We start from the raw sequence: 15,231 nt of genomic DNA, 5'->3' as shown, positions 1-15,231 counted from the left end.
ATCTAGAGAATGGGACATTGGCAGCTGAAGGTACAACCATCAATTGGTACAGTGAATGGAGAGGGGTTGCTCAAGAGGCAAGGCAGAGGAATGGAGAATTCAGGGAAGAGCTGGAGGAGGTTAAAACTAAGAAGGACAAGGCCATGATGACATTTAAACACTAGGGTGAGAATTTTTAATTTGAGGAGTTGGAAGACAAGGAGCCGGTGTAGGACGGTGAGGACAGGTGCGAGGGGCAAGTACAACTTGATGCAGGATAGGAGTGTGTTTCAGATGAACTGAAGTTTATGGAGGGTAGGGGTTGAGGATGCTGAGATTATGAACATTTAAAATATCAATTTAGTATGGCAGATATAATATTCAACAATTTTATTTATATAGTGTCTTTAATGTAAAGAACATCCCAAGAAGACCAAAAGCTTAGTATAAAGATTGGATTGGCTGGAGAGGGAGGTGGACATGTTTAGGGAGTGAATTCCAGAGAGCAGGACAAGGTGGCTGAAGGATCTGCAGCCAATAGAAAAGAAAGACAGACTTGCATTTATATAGTGCCTTTAACAACCGCACGACGTCCCAAAGCGCTTTACAGCCAATCAAGTACTGTTATTTGAAGTGGAGTCACTGTTGTAATGTAGGAAATACAGCGGCCAATTTGGGCACGGCAAGGTCCCACAAACAGCAATATGATAATGACCAGATAATCTGTTTGAGTGATGCTGGTAGAGTGATTAAATATTGGTCAGGACACCAGGGAGAACTCCCCTGCTTTTCTTCAAACTAGTGTCGTGGGATCTTTTACGTCCACCCGAGGGGGCAGACAGGGACTTTGTTTAATGTCTCATCCAAAAGACGGCACCTCCGACAGTGCAGCACGCCCTCAATGGTGGGACTAAGGGAAGGGAAACACACAAAAAGACCAGTGTCAGAGAAACCAAATATTCTAGGGGTGGGGCACAAACAGAGCTGGAGGTGATTGCAGAGAAAGGGTGGGGCAAGGCCATGGAGGGATTTAAAGATAAGCATGAGGATGCATTAAATTTAATGTGTTGCGGACAGGGAGCCAATATAGGTCAGCGAGGACAGGGTTGATGGACGGCTGGGACAATGGCAGCTGCAAATGTTTGGGGGGGGGGGGGGGGGGGGGGAAAATCAGTAAAAACCAATATTGTAGGTTTATAGCTCACAAACCAATGAAGTGAATTAAAATTTTAGCTAACCTATTGTTCTAGACAATATTAATCTGGAGAAGGTTTCAAAAAGATTAATTTCTTTAAAAAATAATTTTAATTGCTTGAACATAGCGTTAGATTCTATAAACACATTTGCAACAAAACCTACATTAAAATATCATATTCATTAAAACGTGTTGCAACATGTTCAAAATCTAAAAAACAAATTTTAAGTTATGATTGCAGACAAAGAAAACATCACCTTACCTGCGAGGATCGTGAACTTCTACTGCAAACTTCTTTTCACGAAAGTATAAATTTTCAAGTTGTTTCCACTGGAAAATCTACAAACACAACAAAAAGAGCAGACATAAGGTGCAAAGCTACTGCAATAATCCCATTGAATAAAAGAGAACTCCGCATGGTTAGGAGGAAAAAAAAGATACAGCATTTAAAATAATTGAATGACTGGAAGTCCTGAAACAGAACTGATCATTATCACAACTCTCCATTCAGTAAATAGTCTGTGTTACTGTAAAGGTACAGCATGCACAATAACTTCCTTTTCCCAATTACTAGCATCTTCCCTTTTAATGTGCTCCATTATTGTCAACACACTATGCCAACTAGCTCTTGCAGTGGTCTAGTTACCATTTAAATCAGCAACGTGTGTTCCATTCACTGACCATTTCAGTTGCTTTATGAAGTGACTACCTTTACAGAATCCTCTGTGCATAATAATAAAAAACAAGCACTTTGTGAAACTTTAAAAATATCAAGATGAACTTTCTTTGGAGGGGGAAAAAACCTTTCAACCTGACGATTTGAAAAAAAATACACAGCAACTTTTTAAAATCTTTTCTTAATCTTTGGACGTAGCAGCTCCCTCTTACTTCCCGATACAAACTGTTGACACTAATTGAAAACACACCATTGATTACACAAAAAGGCCTGAGACACCACAGCCATTAATAAAAGTTTATTTGCACTCGCAAATCAACTCACCAGTTACAACGGGTAGTGTAACATATATTTTCATGCGCATAGTTCTTTTTCCACAAAGCTCCTAGGAACCGCTGCCTGTGTTTAAAACCATAGGAACCTTCCTCGTACTGTATCTTTAGCCTGGTTTCAGCTTTCCCCAAGTGAGTTTCAAGCATTTGTACATTTACTCCTCCCACCATCTATTCATGCCAACATCGTCATCTAGGTTAATAAAGTTACCTCCCAGAATCCACCCTCTTCCAAGCACGAAAGGAACACAAGGGAAAAGGAATTCACCTGAGATTTTATACTTTTCCTCAAGCACCCTAAAGAAGAGACACAATCGGAGGTTTTAAGAGGTGTAGGCTATGTCAATAGCAACATTATATGTGAGAACGTAATTGACACAGCAAAAGATTAACAGAACACCCCAGCTCACATTGGAATTCCTTTCCTTGTTGAATGCTTGCATTCAAAAAATTCTTACTTGAGGCACTTTCAAGGAGGTGTCATTTTAAGTCAGCTGTCTGTAACCAAACTTCTTGCCAAGCTGGTTCTGCAGGAAGTTAGGTAGAGCAGCAGTTTAATTATTACTTTCTTTAGCAACTTTGCAGCTAAGTAAATATACCCACTGATGCTTTGTTAAAGGGGCAACATGCTAGATTGGTTTCACGGATACTTGAGTCAGAATTGCTGGGAACATACCTGGACATCAATGAACAGATGGGCAAACTAATATAGGTTTAACATACTGATTAGAATTAAGTAGCTTTAGTATGGGGCACATTTGAACCCTAATTTAAAAAAACCCATTCAAGTAACACACTTTTGTCACAGTTCTATGTAACATAGAACAGTTTTAAACAACTTTTTAAGCACATTCCCATAAATACATACATTTTGGTCAACCATCTGACATGCTCAAAAACATGTTTGTGTGTCTCTCCAAACCAAGCTACTTGTTTGCCCAATGATAATGTGTATTTTCAACCTGCAGGTGCATATCCCACTTCTCAAAATCCAGAGACCTTAGGCAAAGATCGGTACAACCAAGGTTTACGCACCCCAAAAGTGTGTGCAGGGTCACAGCTGGAATTAAGTACATAACGTACCAACATAGAGGACTGGCAAGCTGCCCGAAGTTTTGTCCAGCCACAACCAGCCGACAGGATCAGCTTGTGGGGTTATCTGGGAGTTATGGGGGGAAGAATTCCAATCCTGTGACGAGCCTCTCCAGGTTCTAATACTGATCCCAGCTGGAGTACTGTGAATACTGAATCTAACACACAGGGTTGAATTAATTGCAAAAAATTCTATTGCCAGGCATTTCTTTTTTGAGCCACCTTGAGGCAAAGAAACCTCGCTTATCTCCATCCTTCCCTCCCAAGATGATCAATTCTTTATAATCTCAAACAACATCAGAAAATGCTGGAAACACTCAGCAAGTCAAGATGCTGCCTGACTTGCTGAATGTTTCCAACATTTTCTGAATTTGTTTCAGATTATAAAGAATTAACCACCATTGATTTCTCAGAGGCAGTGGGGTATCAGAGAGCACACCTCTCCAGGGGAGGGGGGGGGACCTATTCATGGAGGCACTCGGGAAATTTCCCCAATACCCAGTCCACTTCTGCCAGTGAGCAAAAACTATTTTTTTTAGGCTCACGGTGAGCAAAGATACTCAACTACAGAGGACCCAATGTTTTAGAACGGTAAATACATTTGCAAACTGCAGGAGTCATGTGATCAAGCATGTGATTAAACTGCCAGGAACACGTGCACAATTGGCAACCCTATGTACCATAATGAATGGTACTGTCACCAGCTAGAGAGGTGAAGCTTGAATGGCACCCATTTGCCTCTTTGAACCCAATCAAAGTAGCCCATCTATTATATATTTAATCACGTGATATGTTAGCCTTGGCTCAGTGGTAGCACTCTTGCCCAAGTCAGAAATTTGTGGGTTCAAGCCTTTAGCACATATTCTAGGCTGAAACTTCACTACAGTACCGAGGAAGTGCTGCATTGTTGGAAGTGCCATTTTTCAGATGAGATGTTAAACTTAGGCCCCATCGGCTCAGTCAGGTGACCAGAAAAGATCCCATGGCATTATTCAAAGAGGAACAGGGAAGTTACCCTGACCAACATTTATTCCTCAACCATTATCACAAACAGATTACCTAGTTATTTATCTTACTGTTGTTTGTGGTCCTTGCTGTGTGCAAATTGACTGCCACATTTCCCTACATTACAACGGTAACTACACTTCAAAATACTTAATTATCTGTGAAACACTTAGGGACATGCTGTGGATATGAAAAGCGTTACATAAATACAAATTCTTCCTTTCTTTTTGGATCTTAGTCTTGTTCTGATAGATTCAAATCTTCTATAATCATCAGCAAGCAACATACTGTGTAAGTGCATCTTTTACAGATTTCTGACTCAATTTAATAATAACCTTGTACTAGAAAATCTGGATTCAACATTTTTGAAGAATGCAAAAATCACATTTTGTTCAATATAAAATTTAAGTAAAATTCTAACTATTATTTAATTTTTATAAGCATAGTGGCCAATATTTTCACTACACTAGTTTCTTTTTAAAAGATTACTTCTGATTTTTAATGGTCATTTTAATAATTTTATCAAGTAGGACTAAGCTTGAATTAAGACTGATTTTCTTAGTCACTTTCAATTATTTGATTCTTAATTTATGGGTTAATTTTACACTAAGTTAGAAAGCAGACATGTTTGGGCATTACACTTAAAAGATAAATGTAAGTATAATGTTATACAGCTTCAGTTTACATTCCTGAAATACTGGTATGTAAAGTGAATACTGCCATTATAACATTCAATAGCCTGATGGCTGGATTAATAAAACTAATTGTGAAACACACACTTATTGTATTAAGAAATCCTTTTCACACATAAATGGCCCAGAGTACCCTAGTAAAAACATTGAGAATCAAAAAGAAATAGTTAAGTGAAAGTTATGTTGAGCTAGTTTCCAGATACTTGTGTCATGCTCCCACAGACACAGAATAGCACTCAACCTCTAAGCCAATAATGAGTCAGTCCTGTGATAACTACCCTCAAGCACAGTCGCTGCCACCATGACCTTAATCATAACTGCTCCCCCGACAAAGATAAGAGACCGGCAGAACAAGTGTAAAACTGGATTCCATGGGTAGGTGTGGGACCGAAGCTGTGAGCCACAAAATCAACTTATAGATTTACCATCACCAAACCCATTTGAATGGAAACTTTTTTGATGAAAGAATTCTAGAAGAGTTTCCCACTCAATCATTTAGTAACACAGGGTGTAATTTTAACCCAATCTGTCCACCGGAAAAGTGACTATCGGGTGCAACGCTGGTTTTACACCCTGCCCGATTTTACTCTCCATTGAAGTCTATGGCGAGTAATAGTCAGAAAGGTGTAAAACCACCCGGTGAGTTGGGTTAAAATGAGCCCCCCAGTCATGCTACAACAGATTTTAACCTTTAATAAGTATATACACTGTTACGCTGCCTAGTTAATGGAATCTCAGACTCGCACTAGTCTTGTTTTACTCAGTACACCACTGGGTCATTAAAAGCAAATTAATCTTGATCAGATGAGGCCAATGTCGAACCAATGGCCACAAACATTAAAAAGGCTATGTACACATTTCAGGGTGAGCACTAACATTCGAAGTCAGCCTTGGCTCGGTGGTAGCACTCTCGCCTCAGTCAAAAGATGGTGGGGTTCAAGCACCATTCCAGAAACTGGAGCACATAATCTAGGCCGAAACTTCAGTGCAGTACTGAGGGAGTGCTGCATTGTTGCAGGTGCCGTCTTCCCAGTCCAGCCCGACCTCCTGATCCTCTTCCCGGCCCGGTCCCCACGCGAACCCTCCCTTCCTCCTGTGTCCTGTCTAATATCTGTCCCCCACTAAAACAGATTATCTAGTCATTTATCTCATTGCTGTCTGTGGGACCTTGCCATGTGCAAATTGGCATTACAATTGTGATTACATATTTTGAGACATCCTGAGGGCGTGAAAAGTGCTATATAAATGTATATTTTTCTCTGTGGTACTCAGGTATATTTCATCTAGCAGTCAACCACCTATTTAAAAAGGCAGATATATTCTCATTCATGTAAATGCAGCTTTAACTAAACTCTTAGGGGTGGGGGGTAAATTTTAACCTAAAAAAGGTGGGTTAGGAGCGGAGGGTAGTTAAAGGGTTAAAAATCGGAATCTGAACCACTTCCGGTTTTAACGGAGGCAGGGCGGAGATGGGAGGCGGGACGGGAGGCCAACCCACTGCCAGGAGGCTGGAAGCCTCTTTAACTTCCATTTTGTGTTTAACTGTAGTTGGCTGGGTTTTACACACCTCGTAAAACCTGGCAAGTTACAGCAACGTGAGAACTGCTGCATCCAGCAGGTAAATGTCTTTATACCTACCTCCTGTTTCCAGGGTCCCTACCTAACCCACCCGCTGCAATCAGAGACCACCCCCCGATCACACCACAAGGCCTCCCTCGCCACCCCCAGCCTCCGATCACTCCATGAGGCCTCCCCCGCCCCCCCAGGCCTCCGATCCTCCCAGTCCTTCTCCTCCGGCCCCCGATCTACTTGGGCCAGCTCCCTCCCTCCCCCCCCCCCCCACCCTGGCCCCCGATCTTCTGCCCCCCCCGCCGATCATCTTCCTGGCCCCACACCCGATCTTTGGCCCAACCACCCCCCATAGCGATCCTCTTCCCAGCCTGGCCCGATCCCCTGAAAACCCATTCTCCCAGGTTTCCTGACTGCATCGGAGCCTCCCCCCCCTTCCTCCTTAAAATCCTGCCCTTGTTTTTGAAGGCAGCTATTTGGAACAGGGTTTTCCAAGTTTTTGCCTACACGGGTTGGCTATCATGAAGGCTTGGCAGCTACATATAAAGTTTAAATCAATGGTCCCATTAATTTATATATATCTTGTTCAGATCCTGGAATTCTGATATAGAATTTATCCACCAATAAGGCAACCTTGCTAAAAACAGCTCTTTCCAAATCTCCAGGCCCACAAAATTCAGGCAGGACAAACCAGCAAATAAGAAATACAAATGCAAATAAAATGGAATTGCATGGGCTTCTTTGGGGCGGGTGGGGGGGGGGGGAAAGATAGCCTGGGGGCTAGATTGCCAGAGTTTAGATACCACATGTGCCTTAGGGTTGAAGGTTGGACAGATTTAATTTAGAATGTGTACCCACTTAACAGCGGCATATAGCCATTCATGCAAGTTACAACGCAATTACTCTCATTTGCTAACCAAAGTTTGCCCTTAAAATGCTAGTCACAATATTTGTGATGTTAACCATATAAATTCCTATTCAGTTGTGCAAGAATTAATATTCTAACTCAGCTACAGAGTATAAAGGAATTGATCTTTCTCCCTCACCACACCCATTTAAATGTGAGCCTCTCTTACAACAGGAATCTAGCAGAAAACAATTTCCAATTCTATTATCTCACACATTTACTCTCCATATGTTTCCCTCTCTTTTTGTATGGCTGCCTGTCACTCTCTCCTTATTCTATCACCTCTGAGACCTGAAGTCACATTTGGCTAAAACAATCCGTTAGCCACAGAAATGATCGTGTCTCTCACTGGGAGAGGGATGCTGCCAGCATGACTGGTCATCGTGTGTCTATCGACAACCCCCAGGTTACAAATCAACCAAGGAACCTGGGACCTACCTGGGGCACGCAGCAAATGTCGGAATGCAGCCTTCTCTGAATATTGAGTGTGAAAACCCAATATTAATATTGGCCCCAGTACATTTTTGCATCATGGGTCGGATTTTGCAGTAGGGACAACGGTGAGGCTATCAGCGCTCAACGTTAAGGAGTAAACAGGACAGCAACTTCCGCCATCTGCATATACGCAGTTAAATGCGGAAATCAGGAAGTTGTTGTCCAATTTGCCCTGCTCCTCTACAAGCTTTTCTACTTTGCCAAGAGATTTGGCTTTCAAACACATGAAGGGCGTGAAGCTGGTGTAATTACCCACTAGATATCCATTAAACACACCAGAAAGAGTTAGGGCCTGTCCATTCAAGCGCAAGTGAATTTTTAATGGCAGGATAACTCTTAATCACTAACAAACAACCTATCTGGCCCTGAAAATTTACTTTTATAAGTATGGAACTGTATTCAGATTTTAATTATTGTTGGAGATTTTTTAAAATTTAAATAATTTTTTTTCTAAGTCTCTTTTATCTCTCGCAATCTCATCCTTCTTTCCCTCTCTGCACATAATTTTACATTGAATTAAATATTCTACCTTACAGTTCCTGATTTAGACTGCATGTATCAGTAAGGATTCTTCAATCTGATTGGTTGAAAAAGACATGCTGTTGCTTGCCCTGTTCACACAGGTCCCAGATCTCCTGTAGAGGGCGCCGCACTGTTTCAGACTCCCGATGACCGCAAGTTGCCACACAAAAGCCCACGGAAAGTGTGAGTGTAACGAACGGCAGCGCGTTCTTTCACTGCTGACTGTAAAATCTGGGCCTATTTATTATTTAGAAGAAATATTGTAATTCTTGTATTGTGCCTTCAGTCTATATCCTTATGGTGGGGTGGTCTACATTTACCGTAGCCTGAAAGCCCTGAAGTACTTCCCTGTGCTGGGAATGCGCTGGCTGGCTGTCCTTGGTAACTACATGACTGATAATAGCTAAGTGGCTACTAATGGTCAAATTAAATACCAAGAATGACATACCAGGAAAGTTCCAGAGTTAATCTCTGATTCAAGCTAGTATGGAGGTAGAAATGCTACAATTGGCTTCAGTGCTGCTCAAGTGGGGAGGGAAAACTGTTCGAGTTTCTGCTCCGAACTGCAGTGAACCACGTTTGAATTGCTTGAGTGGGGGAATTTGGAAGAGGACACGATTATGCTCAGCTGTGATGTACCCCCTGAAGGAATAGTTTGCCAATGCTCACCATCATGGCTCACATATGAATATTCCCCACCTGGCTAAGATGCTGAAGGGCAACCAGCAACTTTGGAATGTACCCCAGCAAGGAGCCAAGTGCCTTCAGGCCAGCAAGGGGGGTAAGAAAAGGAACCTGGTGAGAAAAAATAGGGACAAAGGTAGCAAAATAATGGGATAGTAGGAGACACATCATGGGCAGTGTAAGACTGTGCAATCACCAACAGTTGGGAAATCCTCTGGAATGTGCTGCAAGATGCTATTCATTTTAAAATAGCTATTAAGAATCTACATGATCATTTAATATATGCAAGAATTTTATAATTTAGAGAGATTGTGGAACTGCAGAAGGTCTCAATAGCTGTAAGTAGGTATCTGCATACCAAAGCCACAGCCACCCAGATAATGTTGACAGGCACATTGAATGCTTAAATACTTGCCTGATGGACAGGCTTTTCTTCCTTTCTAAGGCCCACTAATTCTTCAAATTCCCCTTCACCACTAATAATACATGTACAGCCTTGGTTCCCTTGTAGCAATATACGGATTCTAGGAGTGAGGGCAAATTTGGGACAGCTTCACCTCCAACATCTTTCCCTGGTCTGTCGTTCACTCTGACAAGAGCAGCAACAGTAAAATAGGCAGCCGAGGGAGGAAACTCAGCAGGTCATGGAACAGATGGATAACAGACATGGAGTAACTTTGAAAGAAATGGCCCTGAAATTGCGGTCTCCCTGACAGCGCACTCGGAGTACGCCATCGTAATCCATTTGAAAGGCCCCGCAATTTCTGGGTTTCCGCATGTGCGAAATCCGGAACTTGCGACCTGTCCAGGTATGCCTTGACAGATCATCCGAACCGCATAGAAAATCAGTATTGCTGCTGCAGAGTTGGGCTATTTGCCCAACACATGCCCAGCAAGTGCCCACGAAACTCTTACGGCTGGTAAAAGCAGGCATAGGGCCTGCTTGCATCAGCATATGGGCATATTTAACCCTTAAATTAAACATTAAATACAAGCTTTAAATCGAAAATTATGCACACACTTTATATGAGTTTATGCAAATATTGGCCTGGATTAAGAGGTTTAAAATTATTTATCAAAAAATTACATTTTTATCGAGGTTGGTGCAATGAAGGGAGTTATGAATAAAATTGCAACTCAGTACATGAATATTTATTAGAATTCTGTACAAATGTGGGGGTTCCATTGCCCATCATTAGGGGATTCTCTTCGTAAATGATTGCAATGGAATCCTCCTTTCTCATTGGAGGACCGGGCCCACGTGATCTTAGGGACGCTGCCGAACTGCCTGCGTCCCTGGGCCTTTACGCTGCCGTATGCCTGGAGGCCCGAGACCGCAACTCTTCGCATCCTGGGAGCCTGGAGGTAGGTGCGGATGTTTCGCGGGTCGGAGGCATACTCTGGAGGTACGCCTCCGACTGCAATTTCTAGGCCCTATTCTCTCTCCATTCACTGGCCCATCTCTAACCTTAATTTCCTCTCCAACATTCCCAAATGACTACTGACCTGCACACCTATTTCCAAGTATTCAAATGCATTCAGTCTAGCTCCTTCCTCCCCCCTCCCTTGCCCACAGTACCAAAACGTCCCTAGTCAAAATCACCAATGATATTCTATTTAACTGTGATGTTCTATTCCTTCTCATTCTCCTTGATCGCTCTGCCTTTCAGTACAGTTAATCACTTCGTCCTCCACCATCTCTCCTCCTTGGCACTGCCCAACTGCGGTTCTATTCCTCTCTGTCCCAATGCAATTAGTTCAACTTCTCCAATAGTTTCCCCCTGTAAGGTCACCGCAGGCATACTCCAAAGCTACATTCTCAGCCACCTTTTTTCCCTTACTCATGTACTATCCCTCAGCAAAATCATTTGTAAACAGAGTTTGCTTCCATAGGTATGCTGGTAACAACCAATTTTACTTCTTTGCCACCACCCTTAACTCCACAACTGCCCCTATGTCAATGGACACCAAGTCGTGGATGAGCCAGAGCTTCTGCGGCTCAAAATTGGCAAGTTTGAAATTATTCTGTTCATGCCAGAAATTTTACACTCAGGTACCGACACCGTCCACCTTCCTGACTGCTCACTTAAATTGAACTTGACCGTGTGTAATCTTTGCATTCTGTTAGACCCAGAGATGAACTTCAAACCCCACATCTGGTTCTTCATCAACATTGCCAACTTCAATCTCTAATATTACCTGCTTATATCCCTACCTCTTCTCTCCTTTGTCACCTCAAGACTTAATTTCTCCAACACACTCTTCACCAGTCTGCAAGTTGCACCCTGAATAACTCATCCAAAACTCGGTTGCTGATGTCTTATCCCATAGTAGTCTCACATATCTACCACCCATCCTCATCATCATCCATTGGCTCTCCATCAATCAACACATTAATTTTAAAATCCTACCAAGGCCTTGTTCTTTCTTACCTCTGCAACCTTGTTTAGCCCCATGTCCAGCACATACCCTCTGCTCTTTCAACACGGATCTCCTGTGTCCCTACCCTCTCCATTATTGCTGGCAGAGTCTTCAGCCATCAGAATACCCCCAAAACCCTCCATCTTCCTGCCTCTCTCATCTACTTTCAACCCCTCTTGAACACCTACGCCTCTGACTGGGATGATGTCCCATTTTCTACTCTGTGTTCTTTGATCTCCCCTACAATGCCTTGCAACGTTTGTTACACGAAAGGCATTTTAAGTGCAAGATATTGTCATCTATTGTTTGCTGCAAATAAATTCAATTTCTACATACAAAATGTTGCCTATTACTCAGTCATCCAGGGGTCCAGAGACTTTAGCAATTAGATGCAATGATATTTAAATCAGGAGATTGAACTGAGAAATTAATTAGTTTAGACAGGTAAAACCTGCTGAGCATTTGCACAAAAGGGTATGTGTCCAGAAGCTGGTGTTGAACAATGCCATTTGTGGAGCTATTTTTAGAATTTCCAAGTAAGCTGATAATCAATGGTCCTTTTGAAATTGTATAGGAACAATCAAGGCACAAATCCATGCAAAGTTTTCCTGCCTATGTAACCAAGCAGACAATTTTTTCATTAAACATGGTCATTCTTATATTCCTAATAAGAATTGGCACTTACATTTATGCAAACGTGGTATTAAAATATCCTCAAGCAAAAGATCAAAGATCACTTTTAACCAGTATTTTTCCGAGTACAGCAATTATATGATGCTCTATTTCAATATGGTCTTCATAATGCTTTCATAACAGGATGATGGCTTTATAGGAGGGTAGTACTTGTTGTACTAGCTATAATGATCAATTCTTCAAATAAATTTACCTTCAAAAATGTATTGTGGCCCCCATTTGTTTAGACTCCCACAGTAACATGTAAACTTTGGACTACACTTTAAGAACATAAGAAATAGGAGCAGGAGTCGGCCATTCGGCCCCTCGAGCCTGCTCCACCATTCAATAAGATCATGGCTGATCTTCTACCTCAACTCCACTTTCCTGCACTATCCCCATATCCCTCGATTCCCTTAATAGCCAAAAAATCTATCGCTCTCTGTCTTGAATATACTGAACGACTGAGCCTCCACAGCCCTCTAGGGTAGAGAATTCCAAAGATTCAGCACCCTCTGAGTGAAGAAATTTCTCATCATACTCCTAAATGGCCGACCCCTTATTCTGAGTCTGGTTCTAGACTCCTCAGCCAGGGGAAACATCCTCCCTGCATCTACCCTGTCAAGCCCTGTAAGAATTTTGTATGTTTCAATGAGATCACCTCTCATTCTTCTAAACTCTAGAGAATATAGACCTAGTCTACTCAATCTCTCCCCATAGGACAATCCCCCCATCCCAGGAATCAGTCTGGTGAATCTTCGTTGCACTCCCTCTATGGCAAGTATATCCTTCCTTAGGTAAGGAGACCAAAACTGTACACAATACTCCAGGTGTGGTCTCACCAGGGCCCTATATAATTGCAGTAAGACGTCTTTACTCTTGTAATAAAGGCCAACATACCATTTGCTTTCCTAATTGCTTGCTGTACCTGCATGTTAACTTTCAGTTATACAGTGACTTTGTCTCTAGGTAGAATACAAGATGGACATCATAAAACAAAGAGCAAGGCTGATAAGATGCATGGTTTCCGTTTTAATTGGTAATTACTGTACAATTTTTAAAAAGCATTAGTCAGAATTTTGCCCAAGTACTGAATGACATTCGATGCTGCTAAAATATACAATTTACTACATAAAGATTATTTATTTAGGTGACATGAAGAGTATGCCGAATGCTGTGTTCAAAATTTTCAATAGCTATATGAAATTAAACGACTAAATTGTATTTTAGCAGATCCCATTTGTATGCTTACAGGGGAACGTCACTACGTGTGGGTGTGTGTATATATAAAGAGGGGAGGAAGAAAAAGTATTTCAATTGTCGAGGGGGAGGAAGAAAAAGTACTTAAATTGTCAAGTACCACTATATAATTAGAAGAAAAATAAAATAGTCGAAGATCTCTCACTGATTGCATCTGTGCCTTTGTGGAAAAATACTGAGTGGAGACCAGGTGCTTCCCTACGGGGAGGGAGGGAAACATCTGAGGGCCAAAAAAAGAGACCGTTACTGCAGTATGTTTTTGCCTTTAGTCACTGCATCTCAACCACAAGCAATGAATGACATCCTCACAGGGCAGATTCACAGGAGCTTAACTGCTGTTCTTGAATTGACTGAGCTGCTGGAGATCCAAATGACGTACTCACTGAGTGAACATATGGAGTCGGCAAGGTGTGTGGCCAAGGAGTCTTACAACAACAATTTCTGCAGCATTTGTAGGCACTTGCAACATTGATGTATCGCATTTTCATTCTATTGTGCAGATTTTTCCCATTAAAAGTGGACTTTAGCATATGATATTAGAAAATGTGTACAATTGTGTTTATTAATGCATGACATGTTCAGTGTACTCCTTCGAAGCCCTGCAAAGAAAATGTTTTGCATCCGTTGGGAAAATTTCCAATCATATAAGTGCTTTCTGATATAAATTTAATGCTTGGCTTAAGTGCGAGTTACTTCCTCTGGTTTACTACAAAACAAACTGAACTGTGTTTGAGCTGGCCATTCTCCACTGAGTTCTTATATAATGCCTGTTAGTGTACATGTCTCAGAAATGAAATCCCGATGAACAGGCAGGATACTGGTTTAAAAACAGAAATTAAACCCTGCAGATAGGTCTTTGAATATGTCTGCTCTTAAGAAAGTTTGTAGAGAAAGAGAATTCCAACACAAATGATAAGAAAACAGCAGAATGGTAGACCTTTCAGTACCCAAAACAATTTAAAAATTTACTTGAGGCGTGAAAATACTAGCCACTGTCAGCCCCTGCCCGTTACATCTAACAAGGTGGTGTCTGATTTGGATCTAGCAGCCTTCACATGATTATTCTTTGTAATATGCGCATACTAAGTGTTGTCAGGCTATATGAGCATGACGGCATCAAAGCCAACTCGAGCTTGTCTTGCATCCACACACTTTCCAGCTAGGGGTTACTGGATAGTGATCAGAAGTGGGAACACTCAAAATTTATCTCCATAACCAAGGGACACCTATTGTTACCCTGGTCAGATCAGATATCTCAGAGACCATGATTGAACTTGTACACCACATGATGCATTTATCCAAAATGTCATCATTTAGAAAAAAAACTAAAATGTTGGGAGAACTGCCAGTTTTTGCCACAGACAAATTAAAACATGTTAACCTATATCTCCTCTAAAGTTTTCATCATAAAGACAAGAGTCAGTTATCAGCACCGCACTGTTGGTTTGGTGGGTGGGTGGAAGGAGCATACAAACTTTGAAGTCAGTGCCGGTTAACACATTAGAATTGCTGAATAAGAAGTTACTTACCTGCAAGGTAAATAATAATAAATCTAATAATAGCACTTCGAGCACTTGATCACACTAACTTCTCAAAATGTTTCACACATTAACTACTTTTGCAAGCAAATGTGGCAATGTCTCCAAACAGGATTAGAAAGCATGACTAGCTAAGATTGTTTTAAATATATAGGGGGAAAAATTCGGTTGCTTTGCGCCTCCCGTTAGCGC

The 15,231-nt window shown here is 41.6% G+C and overlaps 1 protein-coding gene across 5 annotated transcripts in view; it reads right to left on the bottom strand.

Annotated features, from left to right (window-relative positions):
• The window catches only part of LOC147111000 (FERM domain-containing protein 4B-like), a 354,890-nt gene that overhangs the window by 29,362 nt on the left and 310,297 nt on the right, over window positions 1–15,231 (bottom strand). For all 5 annotated transcript variants that reach the window (XM_086001453.1, XM_086001454.1, XM_086001455.1 and 2 more), the window contains exon 12: window positions 1,437–1,513. In XM_086001453.1, the coding sequence (XP_085857579.1) occupies window positions 1,437–1,513 (77 nt within the window). The remainder of the gene's footprint in view (window positions 1–1,436; window positions 1,514–15,231) is intronic.

Source organism: Somniosus microcephalus, chromosome 11 (assembly GCF_052327205.1).
Source record: "Somniosus microcephalus isolate GS21.2 chromosome 11, FLI_Smic_1.0, whole genome shotgun sequence".
Classification (NCBI taxonomy): domain Eukaryota; kingdom Metazoa; phylum Chordata; class Chondrichthyes; order Squaliformes; family Somniosidae; genus Somniosus; species Somniosus microcephalus.
This window is presented reverse-complemented; position numbering and strand designations above follow the sequence as displayed.